The following is a 21,903-nucleotide window of genomic DNA, read 5'->3' as shown; positions in this document are numbered from 1 at the left end:
TAGCTCAGTGGTTGAGCATCTGCCTTTGGCTCAGGCCATGATCCTGGAGTCCAGGGATCAAGTCCCACATTGAGCTCCCCTCAGGGAGCCTGTTTCTCCCTCTGCCTGTGTCTCTGCCTCTCTCTATGTGGCTCTCTTGAATAAATAAATTAAAATCTTAAAAAAAAGTTGTAGATGTTGTGAAAGTTGGCAAGACTGGTATGTTTGCTTGTTGTAGATGTTTGGCATTGCTAAACTTACGCTTTGCATGACTTCTCATACCACATCTCCTTACTCCATTATTAATATGCTTTTCATCTAAGTTTTATTTATATAAAATGGTTGATCTAAGTTGGTGTTTTATTTCATTCTTTTTTTAAGATTTATTTATTGTTCTCTCTCTCTCTCTTTTTTTTTTTCGAGAGAGAGAGGGAGGAGGAGGGGCAGAGGAAGAGAGGGAGACAGAGAATACCAAGTAGGTATCAAGCCCAGCATGGAACTCCAAGAAGGGCTCAATCTCACGATCCTGAGATCATGACCTGAGCTGAAATCAAGAGTTGCATGTGCAACCAACTGAGACACCCAAGCACCTTACTGTCCCTTTTGATAAAATTGTTTTCCTTATTGAGACTGAAGTGCATCTACATAAGTAAATAATATTTGTGCTATTTTTGGGACCTCTGTAGATATTGCAGAGTTGCATCCATTCTGTTATATATTTAATCACTATTTGAGGTGGCCCCAAGAAAGTGTTAAACCTGGTCACTAAACTTTCATTCAAGAGGACTGAAAATACAAATTAAATCTGTTGCATTTAGAGAAGGTAAAATTTCTTTCAAATTAGTGTCCATTTTCTTAGATTATTTTTGAAAAAAGTAACTACCAAAAGTTTAAATAAAACTTGTAAAATCTATTTTGGCAAAGTTTAAAAGAAAGAGACTTAGGGGGGCCTGAGTGTCTCGGTTGGTTAAATGTCTGCCTTCGGATCAGGTCATGATCCTGGGGTCCTGAGATCAAGCCCCCATCAGGCTCCCTGCTCAGCTGGGAGTCTGCTTTTCCCTCTCTCTTTGCCCTCCTCCACCCCCACTCATTCTCTGTCTTTCTCAAATGAATGAATAAAATCTTAAAAAAATAAATAAATAAAGTGACTTAACTATAACTTTTAGTTAGAAATCAAGCTCCCTGTGTCTATTTGGACTTCTCTCAAAGGAAGGGAATCAAGTCAGGGTGTTTTACACGTAAAATGTAGAGTTTTCCTTAACAATTCTTGCTTTTTTGAGTTATCTGAATGGCACTAATGAAATAATGAAAGTATGTATGACTGTGTTGAAATTGGACAGCTGAGCATTAAACAGGTAAGCCACGAGATTCACCTGTGCCTGTGAACTAAGAGCTGTTTCTAAGTCAGTGTGAACACTTCGAGTTTCAATGCCTAACAGAACACGGTCCTCTTAGTTAAAGAAAGTTCCCTGATTACATCCTGATTTTGGTTAATCGACACTTTCTCTAAGTAAGCTGTCGTTGCTGTTTAGGATTAAATTTGGAACGATCAGTGTGCACAGTAGTTAAGGACTGTTAAAAAAAAAAAGTAAAGAGGGTTTTGAGTTCCATGTTCCCTTAATTTCTGAACCCCAAATTTTTAGATCTCCATCATCAACTTCTCTTTATACTGCCTTCCTATACACATACACACACACACAGTCTTCAGGTCTTGTGTTTTATGATTACTATGTAACAACTACAGCATGAGATGCAACCCACTTTTAAAAAAAGTTTTAATTTAAATTCCAGTTAATTAACATACAATGTAATATTGGTTTCAGGTTCATAATATAGTGATTCAACACTTTCATACAACACCCAGTGCTCATCACAACCAGTGCACACCCTAATCCCCATCATCTATTAATCCATCCCCCCCACCTACCTCCCCTCAGATAACTTTCAGTTAATGTGTTGTTAGATTCGGGTTGCTAGTATTTTACTGAGAATTTTGTATCTATGTTCATCAGGGATATTGGCCTGTAGTTCTCTTTTCTCTCTCTCTCTTTTTTAAGCGGTGTCTTTATCTGGTTTTGGTATCAAGGTAATGCTGGACTCATAGAATAAATTTGGAAGTTTCCCTTCTTTTTTTATATTTTGGAATAGTTTAAGAATAGGTAGTGGGGCACCTGGTGGCTCGGTCAGTTAAGCGTCTGGCCTCGTCTCAGGTCATGATCTCAGGGTCTTGGGATCAAGTCCTGCATCAGGCTTTCTGCTCAGTGGGGAGTCTGCTTCTCCTTCTCCTTCTGCTTCTCCCTCTGCTTGTGCTCTTTCTCTCTCTCACATAAGGAAATAAAATCTGAAGAAGAAAGAGAAGGAGAAGGAGAAGGAGAAGGAGAAGGAGGAGGAGAACTCTAAAAGTTTGGTAGAATTCGCCTATGAAGTCCTCCAGTCCTAGACTTTTTTCATTGAGAATTTTTTGATTACTGATTCAATTTCTTTGCTGGTTTTTGGTCTACTCAAATTTTCTATTTCTTCCTGTTTCAGTTTGGGTAGTTTATATGTTTCTAGGAATTTATCTGTTTCTCCCAGGTTATCCAATTTGTTGAATAAAATTTTTCATATTCCTTTATACTCCTTTGTATTTTCATGATGTGGTTATTTCTCTTCTCTTGTTTGTTATTTCATTCACTTGAGCCCTTTCTTTTTTTTTCTTTATAAGCCTGGCTATAGGTTTATCAATTTTATTTTTTCAAAGAACCAACTCTTGGTCTCATTGATCTATTGGTGGTTTTTTCCTTTTTTTTTTTTTTTTAATCACACTTCTTTCTGCTCTAATCTTTATTATTTATTTCCTTCTGCTGGTTTTAGGTTTTTGGGGTTTTTTTTTAAAGATTTTTATTTATTTATTCATGAGAGACACAGAGAGAGAGGCAGAGACACAGGCAGAGGGAGAAGCAGGCTCCTTCTAGGGAGCCTGATGCGGGACTTGATCCCAGGACCCTGGGATCACACCCTGAGCCAAAGACAGATGCTCAACTACTGAGCCACCCAGGTGCTCCTGGCTTTAGGTTTTATTTATTATTTTTCCAGCTCCTTTAAGGTATAAGGTTAGGTTGTTTACTTGAGATTTTTTTTGCTTTTTCCTATATTGCTATACACTCCCCTCTTATGACCACTTTTGCTTCATCCCCAAAATTTTGGACCATGGCGTTTTCATTTTCATTCATTTCCATCCATTTTTTATTTATTTTTTATTTCCTGGTTGACCCATTCATTGTTTAGTAGGATGTTCTTTAACCTACATGTATTTGTGGTCTTTCCAGATTTTTTTCTTGTGGTGGACTTCTAGTTTCATAGCATTGTTGTTAGGACGGATGCATGGTATGACTTTAATCTTCTTGAATTTATTGAGAATTGTTTTGTAGGCTAATATGTGATCTATTCTGGAGAATGTTCTGTGTGGTCTAGAAAAGAATATGCATTCTGGTGTTGGAGAATGGAATATCCTCAATATGTATGTTAAGTCCATCTGGTCCAATGTATCATTTAAGGCCACTGTTCCCTTGTTGACTTTCAGTTTAAATGATCTGTTCATTAATGTAATTGGGGAGGGGGAGTAGTTTTATACATTGCTTGCAGAGATATGAATTATTATAGTATTTGGGAAAAAACATATGAAATTAATTAAAAGAATATTATGGGAATCTTTCCCACTGAAATAAAAGTATTGTATATCAAAATGTATGCACAATCATGACTATTTTATCATTGCTTTTGGTGATAAAAATGGAAAAATTATAGAATTCTATCAATGTGGTATTGTTGTTAAAGTTATGACATGTCCAAACATAGAATTTTGGGAGATTTTAGTGAAATATTATTAAATGACAAAAGCAAAAGGTAAAAAAAATATGTAGTTTTGGGCAGCTCGGGTGGCTCAGTGGTTTAGCGCCACCTTCATTCCAGGGCGTGATCCTGGAGATTCCGGATCGAGTCCCATGTCAGGCTCCTTGCATGGAGTCTGCTTCTCCCTCTGCCTGTGTCTCTGTCTCTCTCTGTCTCTCTCTCTCTGTCTCTGTGTCTCTCATAAATAAATTTTTAAAAATATGTAGTTTGTAGTCAATTGGAAAGCCCTTATAAATCTATTTGGTTATATCAGCATTTAGGAAAATAAGGAATGATGTTGTAAGTTGTAAACATAAATGACTGGGCATGATGGATGAAGGGGAGCTAAAACAGGAAAGAGAGTGCCAAGAAAAAGGAACAGAAGGCAATGGTGTCTAAAAGATACAAACCATTAATCATATGATCAAGTATGCCATGATGTTAACAATATATATGTGTGGAAGGATATGTATGTACATGTATTATTTTTATAGGTATTTAAAATATAATTAGCTATGTGTTAGCATTTGTCTCTAACAGCCAAAGAGGCACTATGAGAGAGAAAAAAGATCTCTACCTCATTTATTCCAGAAGAATATGCAATTTTGAGTACAATATGAGCTTCCAAAGACATCAAGATATAAGCATCTTCATCCATGTACAGTTTTATACACCTGCCCTTCCCAAAGGGTTTAAACTATGGAGTCTCCTGGGAAAGTCCCTGTATCAAACCCCTGAGACCTCCAAGCTCAGAATAAGATCATATACATGATGCTCTCTGTTATTATGTTGAAAATCAAGAGAGCTGTTAATATTCTTTTATTTATTTTTGTAGTTTAATGATCACCTCTGGGTAAAATCATTATTAAAAATAATGATCTTTGTCTGAATGAGTCTCAGAGCAAGTTGAAGACTGAGATTATAAATGCTCTGAGCCCTCCACACAAATGGAAGTCAAAGTATTTGGTTGGGCTCTATTGCCATCCATAGCAGCAGAACTTTCTTTTTGGAGATCAGTGCTGGAGAGAAAACCACAAGGTAGCTGTGATGCCACTAGGGAAAGAAGAGTGAGCATTGAACCCTTATGTTTTTATGTTTTTCAAAACCCAGAACTATGGAAAGTAATAAACTGTTCTGCTATTACCAGCTCTGGCCCTGGGCACAGCTGATCACAGGATCTGCATAGGAAGAAAGTAGAGATTAGATATAGTGCTGAGCTAATGGGGTTTGCAGAAGGATTGTCTCCAATCTTTTCTGCCCCTTAGAGAATTTCCTATGAAGGAGACCCAGCTTCCATTCCTGACTTAATGACTTTTCTTACTGTGTGTGCTTGGGAAACCAGAGTCTCTGCACTCATGATCTCCTACACAGTGTCCGATCTGGATCTGTGGCCAGCACAGGTAGCCAGTGTGTGCTGATTAAAGATCAAAAGTACAAACTGGAGTAAATGAAGGAATAAAAAATACAAGTGACAAACTAAAGCAGAGAAAAGATGACAAATTTCTGCGCTTCTTCCCCTCTTGAAATAATTCTCCCATTGTTACTTGAAAGTATGTTGATGCCTCCCAGATACTTGTCTTCCTTGTATGAGCAGAGCCAGATCCAGCTTTCTATAAAACAGCTAAACTTCAGCAGAGTCTTTTGGCTTTTTGGCTCCGGATTGGACTGGGCATGGGATTGCATAGGAAATATGGATTCTTTCTCAATGTGATTCTACTCTCCTATCTTTCAGATCCTACTGGAAGAGCATGGATATGGGAAACAGTTCCTTAGTCACTGAGTTTATCCTTGTGGGTTTAACCAAATATTCAGAGATTCAGCTGCCCCTGTTCTTCCTTTTCCTAGGAATCTACATTGTCACTGTGACAGGAAACCTGGGCTTGGTTGCTCTAATTGGACTGAATTCTCACCTTCACACCCCCATGTACTATTTCCTCTTTAATTTATCATTTATTGATCTCTGTTATTCTTCCGTCATCACCCCAAAACTGTTGGTAAACTTTGTGTCAAAGCTGAACACCATCTCTTACGCAGGATGCATGACGCAGCTCTTTTTCTACTGCTTCTTTGTTAGCGCAGAGTGCTATGTGTTGACAGTAATGGCCTATGATCGCTATGTGGCCATTTGCAAGCCCCTGCTCTACACAGTCACCATGTCCCCGCAGGTCTGTTCTCTGCTGGCTATGATTGTATATGTGGGGGCATTTATTGGTGCCTGGGCCCATACAGGATGCATGCTGAGGTTGACCTTCTGTGATGCCAACAGCATCAATCACTACATGTGTGACATCCTCCCCCTCCTGGAGCTCTCCTGCACAAACACTCACCTCAATGAACTGGTGGTTCTCATTGTTGTGGGCTTTGATGTTGGTGTGCCCAGCCTCACTATCATTGTCTCCTACACTTTCATCCTTGCCAGCATCCTCCGTATCCGTTCCACGGAAGGAAGGTCCAAAGCCTTCAGCACTTGTAGCTCACATATAATTGTTGTTTCTGTTTTCTTTGGGTCAGGGGCATTCATGTATCTTCATCCTTCTTCTGTTTTGTCCATGGACCAGGGGAAAGTGTCCACGGTTTTCTATACCATTGTGGTGCCTATGCTCAATCCTCTGATCTACAGCCTCAGGAATAAGGAGGTTAAGGTTGCCCTGAAAAAAAGCTTGAATAGAAAAACATTTTCCTGAGCTGGAATAGTATTAATTATTATAAGAGAATGAACATGGCTTTCTTTTAAAATTGTTTTTGTTCCTTTATAGAGGTTTTTTTGTGTTGAAAGAAATTAAGTATAATAGAAAGAGTGTTGGACATGGAATTTGAAGGCCCAGGGTGAAAACTCTGCAAAATGGGGGGGCATCATATTACTTTATAGTGTTATTGGGATGAATAAATTAATGCAAATAGATGTTTGTAGAATAGTATTGGGGGCCCAATACTATGTTCTCTCCTCTCTTCCTACTTATTCAACCTTCCTCTTTCTTTCTTCCCATTGTTTTCCTCTTATCCCATAGAGAGAACATTCACAGACTGTCTTATCTTCCTGCGATCTCTGTCATCATGAATGGCACTATCTTCTACTCAACTGCTCAGACTCCGAACTGGTGTCTTCCTTGATTCCTCTCTCTTTGCTTGTCCTCTATATCCAATTTATTAAGTACTGACAATTCTTGTTCTCCTCATGACACTATCATTTATCATCTGAAAACTGGCCTCCTGACAAGTCACTTCCTCTCTTGTCTTTATCCCTTGAAATCTGTTCTCTGCACTGCAACCAGAGTGTTCTTTCCATGCTTACCATAAGATCTCATGTACCTTAGTTTACTCTGTTCCTGCAGTTGTCTTCAAGGTAAAACAAAGCTCCACATTATGCCAAACAAGGATCATATCTTGATCTTGGTCACATCCCTAGCCTGACTTTCTGTCATCATCACCTCCATGCCTTTATTCTAGTAGTCTACTAAACTCACAATGAACTTTTCCAAATTTAATAAATGCTTGTTCTTTTGCATGCTTCCCTACAAGCTCTGCTCTTACCAGGAACACCCTCATGTACCCTCTTTGCCTCACTCAGCCTGTCCATCCTTTAGGTATTAGATTATCCAGAACCTCTGGGAAGTCTTTCTGGACAGAAGGTAATGTTAGATGACCTTCAGATATATGCTGGTAGCATTCTGTGTAGACCCTATTGAGGTATGGATCCCTTTGTACTCATATTCTTTTTCCCTTGAAATGTACAATCTGACTCTACTTAATTATAAGAAAACTTTAAGAAAGTCATTTGCAGGAAAATTTATAGTTAACCACAATGGAGTAGGTTATGTAAGAAAGACATATTTATCCAAGTTGGACTCTTTAAAATGTTAGGAAAAACATTTGAGAATGTTTAGGGTATTTAGGAGGTTTCTTCTTATCTTTCCCTATCTTTCCTTGAAAATTCATTTTTGCTCATGGTCCCTCCATAGTTGGTTGGCTATCCTTCTATCTATCTATCTATCTATCTATCTATCTATCTATCTATCTATCTATTATCTATCTATCTATCTATCTATCATCTATCTATCTATTATCTCTATCTATCTATCTATCATCTATCATCTATCTATTATCTTTTTATTTCTATTTTTCCAGCACACTCTCATTACCTGTTTCTAACCCTCTTCGTTTTCTGTTTATACTTCAGGTATCACCTGAAGGAAAACAACCGCCTAACCCATCTTATAAAGTTTAAGTGCTCTGTTTTGTATTTCCCAGAGTGAAGTAGTCAGGCCTGCCACAGTAATGAGAACAATTTTCATATGCTTTTGTAATTGTCTGATTATATGTCTTCCCTGTGAGGAAAGGCACCATGTATATCTATTCTCTCTTATACCCGTAATGGGTAGCAGAGTGTATAGCACTTAGTGAAAGCTCAGCAAGTATTGGTGGGACAAACATATGCTGGCCTATTTGATTTTAAATTTTGAGTCAAAAAGGGGATTTGGGGGGAGAAGAGTCACTCAAAGAATTGTTAGCACTTCTCCCTCCTAGAGTGATTTTCTTAATACTTTGCTTTCATATTGCTTTTCTTCTCCATCTTCTCTTAAAGCACAGTGATGAAAAACAGAGATTGAGGGATCCTTGGGTGGCGCAGCGGTTTAGCGCCTACCTTTGGCCCAGGGCGCGATCCTGGAGACCCAGGATCGAATCCCACGTCGGGCTCCTGGTGCATGGAGCCTGCTTCTCCCTCTGCCTATGTCTCTGCCTCTCTCTCTCTGTGTGACTATCATAAGTAAATAAAAATTAAAAAAAAAACAGAGATTGATTTGGTTTTATTTAGATGGCTGTATGTATGCAGGAACTGGGGGAAGGGAGGCAGGGAAGGAACTGGGGGAGGAGTTGGGCAGACTTCTAGCAGCAAAGTAGAGTAAGCTCACAGTTTCTGGTGTCAGACTACCTGGGTTTAAATTTCAGCTCAGTCATTTGCTAATTATGTGATTCTGAAAAAGTTACTTAACATTTCAAGATATCCATTTCCTCAACTTTAAAATGAGAAAAATAATAGTATTTATTTAAAAGGGTTTTGCAAAGTTTGTTATCCTTTTGCTTGGGATGCAAACTATAGTACATGGGTGTAGTTCAGTGTTCGTCACCGTATAGTAACGCCATTTCATTTCAGAACCTCAGATTAAGTAACCTGCAAGACAAGAGGCTTGGTTGGATTATGCCAGGTATTCTATTTATTTAAAAAATCTGTGTTAATTGTGTCTCAATTGTTGACTTACACACTAATAGGATTGAACTGGATTAATAATTTACTACTTGGGTATGTGATAGAATCATTCAGGAAACATTTACAATTATGATCTCTTGGTTCCATCTCCGACCTACTCAATCAGAATATGTCTGTGGGCAGGATTCAGGAACATGCACCTTAGGATTATTTTCAAATGATTATGATATTATTTGTGTAGATAACTGGTGATTTAGAACTTTCCACTCTTAACATTCTGTGATTCTAAAATTGTCTCTGGACAAAGGAATATGTGGGCACTTATAAACTTTACTGGAAAGGAGATTTTGTGGTGTCAGGTTAAACTAAGTGATCAATGTTCTCAGCATATAAGTAAATGGCAAATGATGAAGTATCGTTAACAAATACAAGAAAAAAATTCAGCCTTAATAGAAACAAAAAAATGTAAATTTAAAACAACAGTGAGATGTAATTTTATTCTATCAAATTAGCAAAGATCAAAAAACTAGATCCAGTACTGGATGGGACTATAGACAAAAGGCATGTTGTGTACTTGTAATAGGAATGAAATGTATGATTTATTTTGGATGACAGTATTAAAAAAAACCCTATGCTTGTTCACTCTTTGACCCAGCAATTAAGCATTAGGACTTTAGTCCAACAATATAATGAGTGATGTGTACAAAGATTTCCTTACTAGTTGTGGGGGAACTTGAATGAATGCCTTCCTGATGTGACTGAGTATGCAAACCAGACTGTCATTCTGGCACTTCATTTGTAAAGAATTCATTTAGGGTGCCTCAGTCAGTTAAGTGTCTGACTTTTGATTTCGGCTCAGATCATGGTCTCAGAGTTGTGTGATTGAGTCCCACATGGGGCTCTGCACTGAGCCTGGAGTTTACTTGAGATTCTCTCTCTCCTCTTCCTCTGCCCCTCTCCTCTGCTTGCACATTCTGTCTCTAAAAATAAATAAAATACTTTAAAGAAGAATTCATTTATAAAGGATTTCCCATGACCAAATTAATAAAACACCATGAAATTGTGTACTCATGAAATTTACTGTTGAAATCAACTTATGATTTTCATTTATTAATAGACATTTTAACATTTACTTACATTTTAAACAGACTTCTTTTCTTATTGTGGAATTTTATTCAACTTTTTATTGGTCTGAGAATACAGTAACCATTCCAAACCACAGGAAATATATTAAACAAGGGGAGAAATGGAAGGCGACATTTTTTACTTAATATTTATCTGATAGCTAAAAGCTATCTCTACATCTCTTTTCTTCCCAATTCCTCCTGGGATTTTCCAGCTGTAGTGGCAAAAAAAGTAAGCTATAATTAATTTGCAGGCAAGTACGTTGACTGTTTCACCCTTTATTTCTTAATTATAATAATTAAGTCTAAAACGTATGAACAGGGATGAAGATGTTAGGCTGTGGCATATTCTAGAAACTTAAAAATTTTTAAATGAATAAATTACAATATATATGGACATTCATCTAAGTATTGTTTGTGTGAAAGGAGAAACATAAATGTTCAACAGTAGACAATTGATTAAACAGCATGGAAGAAGCATTCAATTAGAAACTGTAGATTTTGAAATTTATATTGTAGAAAACATTAGCATGAAAAAATGTGTATGTACTATATACATTGCATGGTAAAGAAAGCAAATTGCAAATATTATGTAGAAGATTATCTCAGTTTTCAAAAAAATGCATTATATATGTGTGTGTGTAATGTATTAATATGTGTATACACACATATATATTATGTACTTATGTATATATGCATGTTTTTTCTTGGAAAATTTGCAGATTTACTGAGATTAACTATTGCACTTTGTATTATTTTTATATTTTCCACAATGGTCATGTATTAGTTTTAGAAAGAGAGGTACAAAAACCCTATAAGATGACAATGCAAACTATAAAACTGGAGAATGCCTGGATGACCTAGGGTTTGGCAATGCCTTCTTAGATACAACACAAAAGGCACAATCTACATAAAAAGAATTGATACACTGGATCTCATTAAAATTAAAAATTTCTGTTCTTTGAAATATACCACCGAGAGAATGAAAAGACAAGCCACAGACTGGGAGAAAATATTTGTAGAAGACATATCCAATAAAAGACTTACCCAAAATATACAAAGAATTCTTAAAACTTAATAAGAAAATGAACACTTTGGTTTTAAAAAATGGGCAAAAGACTTGAACCTCAAGAGAAGATATACGATGGCAAATAAGTATAAAAGGATGCTTAACATCATATGTCATTAGTGAGTTGCAAATTTAAACAATAATTAGACACCTGTTAGAATGGCTAAAATCCAAAACACTAACAGCACTAAATACTGACAGGAATGGGGAGCAAAAAGAACCCTCATTCATTACTGGTAAAAATAGAAAATGGTATAGTTACTTTGGAAGACAATTTAGTGGTTTCTTACAAAACTGATTATACTTGAACCATATGATTCAGCAGTTGTGTTTCAAGGTACTTACCTAACGGTACTGAAAACTTATGTCTACACAAAAACCCTCACCTGATGTTCACAGAAGCTTTATTCATAATTGCCAAACCTTGGAAGCAACCAAGATGTCCTTCAAAAGGTGAATGGATAAATAAACTGTGGTACAGCACCAAAAGACATGTGCTGTCATGTACAAAACACATGAAACAGCCATAAATGCATATTACCAAGTGAAAGAAGCCAATCTGAAAAAGCTCCATACTGTATGATTCCAAATGTATGACAATCTAGAAAAGGCAAAAGTACAGAGATAGTAAAAATATCAGTAGTTACCACAAGGGTTTGGGAGGAGGGATAGATGCATAGGTGGAGCACAGGAGAATTTTAGGGCAGTGAACCTACTTTGCTTAATACTATGATGGTAGTTACATGCCATTATACATTTATCAGACTCATAGCATCACAATACAAAATTACCCTAATATAAGTATGGGCTTGGGGTGATAAGGATGTGTCAGTTTGGCTTGCCTGTTGTAATAAGTACACTACTGCAGTGCACTATGTAGACAATGGAGGAGGTTGTGTATGTGCATGGATAGAGGTATCTGGGTTCACAAATGGGCTGCACTTTCCACTCAGCTTTGCTGTGAACCTAGAAGTGCTCTAAAAAATGAAGTCTATTAAACATGAAAGAAGACAGTGCTAAGAGGAGAAGGAAAGACAAGGCAGATGTTAGAGGATGAACAAGCAATAGAACTACATGAACTACATTGAGGGACTTAGTTGGGCATGTTGATAAGCTGCGAGGAAGTAGCCTGTAGAGAAGGGAGAAGCTGAGCCTTGAGAATGAGCAGGGACGATTGCCTGAGTAACATATCCTGCAGGCACAGGAGATCATGTAGGAAGCTGGATTATCCTTGGATGGGAGTGGACGCCTTTGGTACTATTTTCAACACCTCCATCCCTTTGTCTTTCTCCATCAAATAAGAGAAAGGGATTACCACCCACTAGTGGTGGTAAAGAGATGGGACCTCTGCAGAGGGAGGGGAAGGTTTAAAATAAACCATAATGGGTGCTGAGGTGACAGGGGGTTGGGTTAGCTGAGGTCAGAGGCTTTGTGGGCATAGACTTGTAATGCTCAGCACCGGTGGTGAATGACTGGGAAACTCCATTTACTGTGAAAGAAGGGCTTTCAGAGGGAGGAAAGCAGGAAGCCTGTAGCTAGGACTGTACCTGTGCCCTACTTGGGCATTCACATCCTAATTTATATACTAATAATGCAACTCAATGAAAATTCATTTTGTACATTTTTCATGAAGTGATGCTTAGTTTTCCTAAATCACCGAACGTATGCAATTTGACAAATTTGTGTGAAAGTGGTGGACAGCAAATGTGCCCTAACGAATAGATCTATTTAATAGTGTTTATATATTTTTTAAGATTCATTTATTTATTCATGAGAGGCACAGAGAGAGAGAGAGAGAGAGAGGCAGAAACATAGGCAGAGGGAGAAGCAGGCTCCCTGTGGGGAGCCCCATGTCGGATTCAATCCCAGGACCCCGGGATCATGACCTGAGCCAAAGGCAGACGCTCAACTACAGAGCCACCCAGGTGCCCCTAATAGTGCTTATATTGAATCCATTTGTGCAATTTAAGATTTACTTTATTTAACCATGAGTGAATTACCTGTGATTCTCCACCCCCAAATCCCCCACAAGGCACCCAGCATTTCTTTAAGAAGGCACTCTTGGAAATTAAGTCTCCAAGGGGATTTCCTGTTTTATGGGATGAATTATTATCAAAGATTTGCTCTTAATGATAAAAATAAAGGCTAAGTAGCAAATAACCACTGTGCCATATTTTTATATGATAAAAATAAAGAAATACAATAAATACAGGACAACACAGCTATCATACATTTCCATAACTGTTTCAGGTATAAATATTATGCTGAAGGGCCTAAAATGAGCTCAGTGCACAACAGACATCAATGCACACAAACTCTACTTACAGCACTTATTGTACAACTCTATTGTGTTATAACTGTATTTTTGTGTAACAATACACGGACTTTGTTTTCAGAGCAGCATTGACCAGTGGAGCATTTTTACTCTAAAATGTAACATTTGGGGGATGCCTGGGTGGCTCAGCGGTTGAGCACCTGCCTTGGGCTCAGGGCATGAATCCGGGGTCCCAGGATCGAGTCCCGCATCGGGCTCCCTGCAGGGACTCTGCTTTTCCCCTCTGCCTATGTTTCTGCCTCTCTCTGTGTTTCTCATGAATAAATAAATAAAATCTTAAAAAAAAAAAACACTTAACATGCGAATCTCATTTTTAAGGAGAATCTTTACAAGTCAATGAGAATGGAGAACTAGAAAAAGGAGTCCAGGAACCAGGGTGGGGTGAGGAAAGGGCATTTTATATAATGGAAGAAATCCTGAACAATCAGAACTCAGCTACAGCCCTTGTTAGCTATGCAGAATCAGCAAGTCATTTTATTTCTCTGAGTCATGCTCTGATCATCATCAACAGCCTAAAATTTTGTAACATGACAGTTATATTTCTCAGTAGAAGTTAATAAGTTGGCATTTACCTTCATTCATTAGTTTCTTGTGATCCAGGTAACTGAATCTTTCATAGTTTTGGTGTATACTGACAAAAATAACATATGGGTCCTGAAAATTGTGGGAGCTTGAAATCTTGTTCATCATAAGAGTTCTCTAGAGTGAAGCCTCCTGAAGGTAGGAAGAGTTATTCTACCTCCCTGACATTCACCCCATCTTAGGTGAGGCTCCTTTTAGGGAGCAGAAGGGATAGATGTTGTGGAAGAATTTAATAAAGAAAATAATAATGTCTAAAGAAATTTCTCATTAGGAAATAGAAAATAAAAGTAGCTCTCACACTCATTTCACTTGAACATTAGAATTTGCAATTTCTTGCAAATTTAATTTCTCTGAGATGGAATCCCTTTGGAAGTTGAAATGGAAAAGGAATTATCTCTGCATCTTGCATCATTTACAGAAGAGGCCTCAAAAATTCCCTGTGGAAACAAAAACTTAGAATAAATCCATGAAGTATTCATCCCCTTCAGGACACAAATGAGACTTACCTTGTAGGGTTCTTTTTTGTTTTTGTTTGCTGAATAATATTGGATCTTCTGTTGTACACAGGGGTTTGGGAATAAACATTAGGGACTCATTAGATGAACTGCATTTGGAGAGGGAATTCTAAAAGAAAGTTCCACAATCAAGGGTTGGGTATTAGCAGACTACTACTCTTTCTTGCCTCCTTCTCCATCATTTGTTAAATCTTCTTATTGTCTGATGGTTATTTCATAGTTAAAATTAATTGACCTTTCCCTTGGTTAGTGAGCCTGTAACCAGACTGCATATTAGTTATTTCTAGAATGTTATGGCTATCAATCTCTATACTATATTAAATGAAAAGATAGTTTGTTGGCCAAATAGGGAGACATAAGGGATAATTAAATAATCATTACATTTATAACAGAAGATTCAGAGCAATATATACTAATAAATTAGCATACAGAAATGCATTCATTTATTCACTCAAATAATAATTATTCAGCACTTCTTAACTATTTATCACTATGTAACTAGCCCTGTGTTCTAGGTTCTGGGTACAAAGATACATGAGGAAAGCAGAAGGTCCTGGCCTTCTCAGAGCTTACCAACTAGTCAGTGTTTCTCCACCCTTCAAAGCTGTGTCCCCTGAAATATTTTAAATTCTTCTTCATGTACCCAGAAAATAAGAGGTTTTTACAGAATCCAAATTTTTGTAATCTCTATTATGAAAACAGTAGGCCTATGGAGTATGTCTTTTCAAATAGCACATATTTCATAAGTAACTCCTGTTACCTTGCATCTAATTAGGAGTCCTGCTATCTAGTTAGGAACAACAACCAGTTAGTATATATTTTACTTGTTTAATTTGTAACAGTTATTATTATTTCTTTGCTTCCCTGTTATGGGTCTCTTTCTGTCTCTCGAATATAATAACAAGGATGTAGTAGGTCTAACATCCATCCAACTGATAGATTGTGCATGAGGAAGAGAAATTGGGTTTGTGAGATTGACAAATTAGGGAGAAAGAGCCAGAATGTATTGTTGGCTATGGTAGGTCCATCCACTGTAGGGGTCATCTAAATCTCCACTTGCCATTTGTTCTTCTTTCTCTACGCTTTGTAATGATCTCATTCACCTTATATAACTCCAACAATCACTTCTATTAAGGCAACTTTCCTCTTTATTTTGCTGGCCCTGTTCTTTCCAACTCACCATCACCACTCCATTATCACTACAGCTACCACCATCATAACCATTTAATAAGTTTCTGTGGTATGACAAATACCTTATCAGATTCTTTGAACACAGCACAATTTTTTTTCTATGAAAAAACTTACAGCCTAGAGGGAGAGACAGTAAAGCAAACACACAGGCAAATTCAATACACTGTAGAAAGTTTCTCCAGTGGTGTAGAACACATGGATGCTGCGGCTGGGGAGTCCAACTCCGTGATGGAAGACTGAAGTCTTCTTGAGAGGATAACAGGCATGTGGAGTTCAAAGTAGGTTAAGAATTTGTCTACTTATGTTTCACTATTTTTTATCAAAGAGGTCTTTCCCCAGGGTCTATAGAACATTAATTTATTTTTATATTTTGCTAAAACTTGCCCACTTATTAAAGGAGCAGCCTTAACAGTGTTGGGATGGGAAGAGGGGTGCATTTTCATGTATCTGATGGTACACACCAGAATGAGGGTTGTGTCCTCTTTCTTCACATCAAGTTAATTCACCAACATTCTCCCAAACTCATTGCTGTTAGTTTTTTCTCATTTTTGTTAATGAAAATGCCATTCTCCTACTTTCCAAAAAATCAAAAAACATGGTCATTTTGAACTTCTGCCTCATGATCTGTATCTTATATTTTCCATGTTATGTGAAGTCTTCTTGTGTCTCCCAATTTACAATGACCTTATGACCTTGCTACCTTACTAAATAGGTTTTCTGCTGACTTTCTGTCTCAAGTTCTCCTCTGATTCAATCTGTACCTCTCCATAGTGGTGGTTGTGGTTCTTCTTTCTTCTTTTGCAAAAGTAGTTTAATTATGTAATTCTGCTATCCAACATTCTTTAATGACTCCTCATAACGTTAAAGGCCAGTTCTAGGAAAGAGCAATCAAATCCCTTGGTCCCAATTAAAATAGAGTGGCTGTTCCTCTTCCAAAGTACCTTATGTTTTTCTGCCTCCATACCTTGCCTCATATTGCTTGTGTTTTTCTTGACAATTTCTACTGGTCAAATCACCAACTTCAAGATTTCTCTCTTTAGACTTTCCATTTTATTAGTAAACTTTCTTCTAAAGTGAAGATATACTTAGTATTCTTCTCACTGTAGCCCTTCTGTAGGTAGAAGTTATTGATGCAAATCCTGGGATTTCAAAGGTTCAGAGAATTCCAGCCTGTGTGATATTTCATGAGTGAGAAATAGCTCAGGTCAGTTTTCCTCTAATTGGCTCTTCCTTCATCTCCATAGATTGACTCCTACAGGAGAATGATAGATGAAAATTACTCCCTGGTGACAGACTTTATCCTCAAGATTTATCTAAAAAGCCAGAGTATTTTAGCTCCCCCTCCTATTTCTAGAGATCTATCTGGTGGCTGTGATTCTCAGGCTGAATTTGATTATATTAATTTCACTAAATACATACTTTCATACATTCATATGATATTTACTCTTTAGTCTCTCTGACATCGATGTCTATCACTCTTCTGTCTTTGCCCTCAAAATACTCACGAACATTGTATAGAGGAAAACCTCCTATCCAGGGTGGTTGATGCACCTTTATTTCTTTTGTTTCTTTGTCATTTCCAAATGTTATGTATCAACAGCATAGCATATAATCACTATGTTGTCATTTGCAAGCCACTATTGTATGGTGTTATATTGTCCTTTCAGACCTGTTCTCTGTTGGAGTTTGGAGCATATGTGATGGGATGTCTGGGTTTCCTAGCCCACACTCTCTATGGTGAGACTGCCCTTCTGTGATGCCAGTATCGTCAACCGCGATCTTGACATACTCTCTGTGCTCAGTCAGCTTTCCTGCACCAGGACCGACAATGAGATTATGGTCTTTGTCCTAATAGACATGAACATTTTGGTGCCCATCAGCACTACTTTTATCTCCTATGCTTTTATCATCACCAGCACCTTCCACATCAGCTCTACAGAGGTCAGGGCTAAAGCTTTCATTCAGAACCTGTAATTCCCATTAATGGCTGTTTCATTTTTCTTTGGGCAGTAGGATTCATGTGCCTCCAACCTTCTAATGTAGTGTCTATGAATCAGGAAAGTGGCATCAGTCTTTGATATAAATTTTGGGTTCACATCGAACTCATATATCTACAGCTTGAATTCATTCATTCTTTCTTTCCTCAATTTTTTCTCCTCCTTGTCCTCTTAGCTTTTTTATTTTTTTAAAGATTTTATTTATTTATTCATGAGAGACACAGAGAGAGAGACAGACACATAGGCAGAGGGAGAAGCAGGCTCGCTATGGGGAGCTCAAAGCCAGACTCAATCCCAGAACCCCAAGCTGAAGGCAGATGCTCAATCACTGAGCCATCCAGGCCACCCTCCTCTTAGCTCTTACAAGTATAATTATGTAATTGCAACATTAGGGAAAAAGAAATTATTATTACTTTGTCTTTTGCTATATATGGCATCTATCTCTGGGACAAATATTGTAGGTACTATAATTAATTAATTGAATAACATCACAAAATATCAATCTTTACACCAAAGTGTCTAGTAGTCTTACGACTCTCCTTTTCTAAGTATGTCTTTGGTATCAGTAGTGAAACATATAACACAGACACAATTCCAAATTCTCCCACAAAAGTGAGAGTGAACATGGGATTTTGTGGTTTACCACTTCCATACTTTTTTGTTTTTTTTAAATAATAGCAAAATTTTTACCAACTTCTGTTAGCCTTTAGAAATTATGAGAGGACAAAATATAAAATGGCAGCCAGTGCATGCATGTATTGAAAATAAATTTTGTGATGAATACTGCCTTTTACAATTTGCTTTCAAGTTCTCTAGCATCAATCTATCTTCCTTCATAGTTCTAAGTATCTTTTTGTTAACTCTATTACACCATTTGATACAATTCATCATGAATAATAATTATTTCTCTGCTACCCCTAATAGATCATGAATTCTTGGTGAGCACAGACTCCATCTTTTCACCTTTGCATCCCTGGTGTCTGAGAAAGTTTGTACTGAAGCCATTAGATATTTGATTTTGTTAATACTGTACTATAAATAAAGTCATAATATTTCTCACTTCTGAAACATAAAGGTTGATGTTTTCTCTGCAAAATGCAGTTTGGTGAAGATACACAAATTGCCTAATAAAAAATATGACAAATAAATAAAGTGCTTATAAAGTTCCTAAAATGTCTATCCTTGCTTCTAATCTTAGTTCTTTTTAATTAAAAATTTTTAATTTTAAAAGTGAGTTTTAAATTTTCATGAAATCAAGATAAATCATAATTATTTTTTATTTTTATGGATTGAGAGCATGAATTTATTAGAAATAATTTTAAAATTGCTTCAGTTACATATCTTAAGGCACAAATACAATATATGCAAGTATTTGCTAATTTCTGAGAAAACTCCAGTTACTTTGCAACGTACTAGGTAAATGGTATTTGTGTTAGAGGTCGATTTGAAATAAGAAGCTGATTTTCAAATATTAACACATGGTCAGTGTATTGCTTTTCTCATTCCCAAGAGAAATTGTGCAGAGGAACAGAAAGCAAGAAACTTTATTGAGGATAAAAAAAAGCAGAAAGAAATTAAAAGAGTGTTAGAACTGCAAGAGATGTTTTATTAACACTGGTAGCAGTTTGCAGGTGATATATCTCTAGGGTAAAGGTAGCTGTTTGCTTTAAAACATATGCTTATTTCACAGTGTAAAAGAAAATTATTTTGAAAACTATCATAAAAGTCCCAACACTTCTAAATTCATCATCCAGGATATTGATATTTTATATTAAATGTAATTCTTATATTTGTCCAAAAGCAAGTCAACTAATATATACCATGTAGAAATTTATAAGTTGGCAGAAGATGATATAGCAAAAATTAAAAATGGCAGCCAATGTGTATGCATATTGGAAGTAAATGCCATTAGGAATACTGCCTTTAATAATTTGGCCTATCCAAACACTAGCATTTTCTCTTGGCATACTACCTCCTTCTAGTATTCTAAAACTCCCCTCCTCCACTAATATTTCCAATATCTCTTACCTTTGTACATTTGCTTCATGTCATCCCATTCCTTGTAGTTCTTTTGTTCCTTCATTCCAGGCAATAACCCTTGGATACCAGGGGAAAAAAATTAAAATTGCTCATTAGTCCCTCTTCTATTGGGCATAGTTAACCTGGTGATCAGATCAGTAACTAATCACGTAGTAGAAATTGCTACAAATTCATTAATTTTAAGACATGTTACTGCCTTCAACACCAAACTTGTGTTTTAAAATATTCATTTTGTCTCCAATACATTTTATTTCTTACCAGTTTAGAGCTCAGTGAAAAAGAGTGATGTTATGTATTATATTCTTGAGCTTTTACTAGAGAATACAAAAACATTTGGTTTAAAATGATTAAAATCAGGGATACCTGGGTGGCTCAGTGGTTGAGCATCTGCCTTTTGGCTAGGGCATGATCCCAGGGTCCTGGGATCGAGTCCCACATGGGGCTCCCTGCGAGGAGCCTGCATTTCCCTCTGCTTATGTCCCTGCCTCTCTCTATGTATCTCTCATGAGTAAATAAATAAAATCTCTTAAAAATGATTAAAATCATGAAAGAAGAAAATGAAACACTAAAGAGAGCAAGATATTATTTAAAAATAACACATAGGGGCACTTGGCTGGCTCAGTCAGAGAACATGGGACTCTTGATCTCAGGGTTGTGAGTTTGAGCCCCATATTTGGTGTAGAGATTACTTAAATAAATAAAACGTTTAAAATAATAAAAATAAAAATAACAGATGAAATTTGAATTAAAACTAGTTGGAACTTCTTTTTTTAATAGCCAGCTTTTGATTTTGCTGTTCTTCTTTGCTCTCATCTCTAACTCTATTGTTCTCTTTTCTAATGTTTATTATTATTTTTAAAGATTTTATTTATGGGGCACCTGGGTGTCTCAGTCAATTAAGCATCTGCTGTTGGCTCAGGTCATGATCTCAGAGTCCTGGGATCAAGCCTCATATGGAGCTCCCTACTCAGCAGTGAGTCTGCTTCTCCCTCTTCCACTCCCTCTGCCCCTCCTCCACTGTGCCCTCGCTCTCCCTCTCTCTGTCTCTCTCTCTCCCTCTCTCTCTCTGAAATAAATGAATAAATTTTTAAAAAGATTTTATTCATTTATTTGGGAGAGAAGGAGTGAAAGAGAGAGTGTATGAGCAAGGGGAGAGGGACAAGTAGACTTCCAACTGAGCAGGGATCTCCACCCAGGGCCTAATCTTAGGACCCTGAGATCAAGACCTGAGCTGAAGGCAGATGCTTAACCCACTGAGCCACCCAGATGCCCCCTAATTGGAATTTATTACTGTTTTAAATAACAGGCTTATTTAATTTGCATTTATTATTGACCCTTACATATTTAAATTGATTTTTACTATTACTTTTTGCTTTCTATTTTATTTATTTGCTTTCTATTTTACTATGCTTTTGTTCTGCTGCCTTTTTTCCTTTCCTTCCTTTTATTGCATTAATCATGTTTTCTTTATTCTTCTCCTCTCTTCATTGCAAATTATGGATTTTATCTCTACTTATTTAGAGATTGTCCTCAGATTTTACCATGTGAACTTAAATTAACAAAGTCTCAAATAATCAGTACACACCTTCCACAGTAAGACTTTCAGACTAGAGGGGGGGAAACTTACACAACTCCCAACCCTTACCCCAATCCAGCCATGTACTATTTAGAAGGGACAACTATAAAATTAAAAGACAAAGAAAAATGAAAATAAAAGACTAGACATGAAACACACAAGGCAAACATCTAACACCCAGCTTAACTAAGTTAATACAAAGCAAAGTATACTTTAAGTATGATTGTTAGAGATTTTAAAAAGCCATTACATAATGACACAAATACCAGGATATAACAGTTTTAAACTTGTATAAACTTACCAACAAAGCTTCAAAATATATCATACAAAATATAACACACTTTCAAAAAGAAATCAACAAATCCAGAATCATAGCGTGAGATTAAAAAAAAATTTTTTTTTAAGATTTATTCTTGATA

The 21,903-nt window shown here is 36.8% G+C and overlaps 1 protein-coding gene and 1 pseudogene across 1 annotated transcript; both read left to right on the top strand.

Annotated features, from left to right (window-relative positions):
- The first annotated feature begins 5,597 nt into the window (after positions 1–5,597).
- On the top strand, positions 5,598–6,533 carry LOC144305861 (olfactory receptor 8B8-like). The gene has a single exon (XM_077884994.1). The coding sequence runs from the start codon at positions 5,598–5,600 to the stop codon at positions 6,531–6,533; it is 936 nt and encodes a 311-aa protein (XP_077741120.1).
- A 10,600-nt stretch (positions 6,534–17,133) lies between these two features.
- Positions 17,134–19,850, top strand: LOC144304707 (olfactory receptor 8B3-like; annotated as a pseudogene).
- The last annotated feature ends 2,053 nt before the right edge of the window (positions 19,851–21,903 follow it).

Source organism: Canis aureus, chromosome 3 (genome assembly GCF_053574225.1).
Source record: "Canis aureus isolate CA01 chromosome 3, VMU_Caureus_v.1.0, whole genome shotgun sequence".
NCBI lineage: Eukaryota > Metazoa > Chordata > Mammalia > Carnivora > Canidae > Canis > Canis aureus.
Note: the sequence above shows the minus strand (reverse complement) of the source record. Positions and strands in the feature narration are given on the sequence as shown.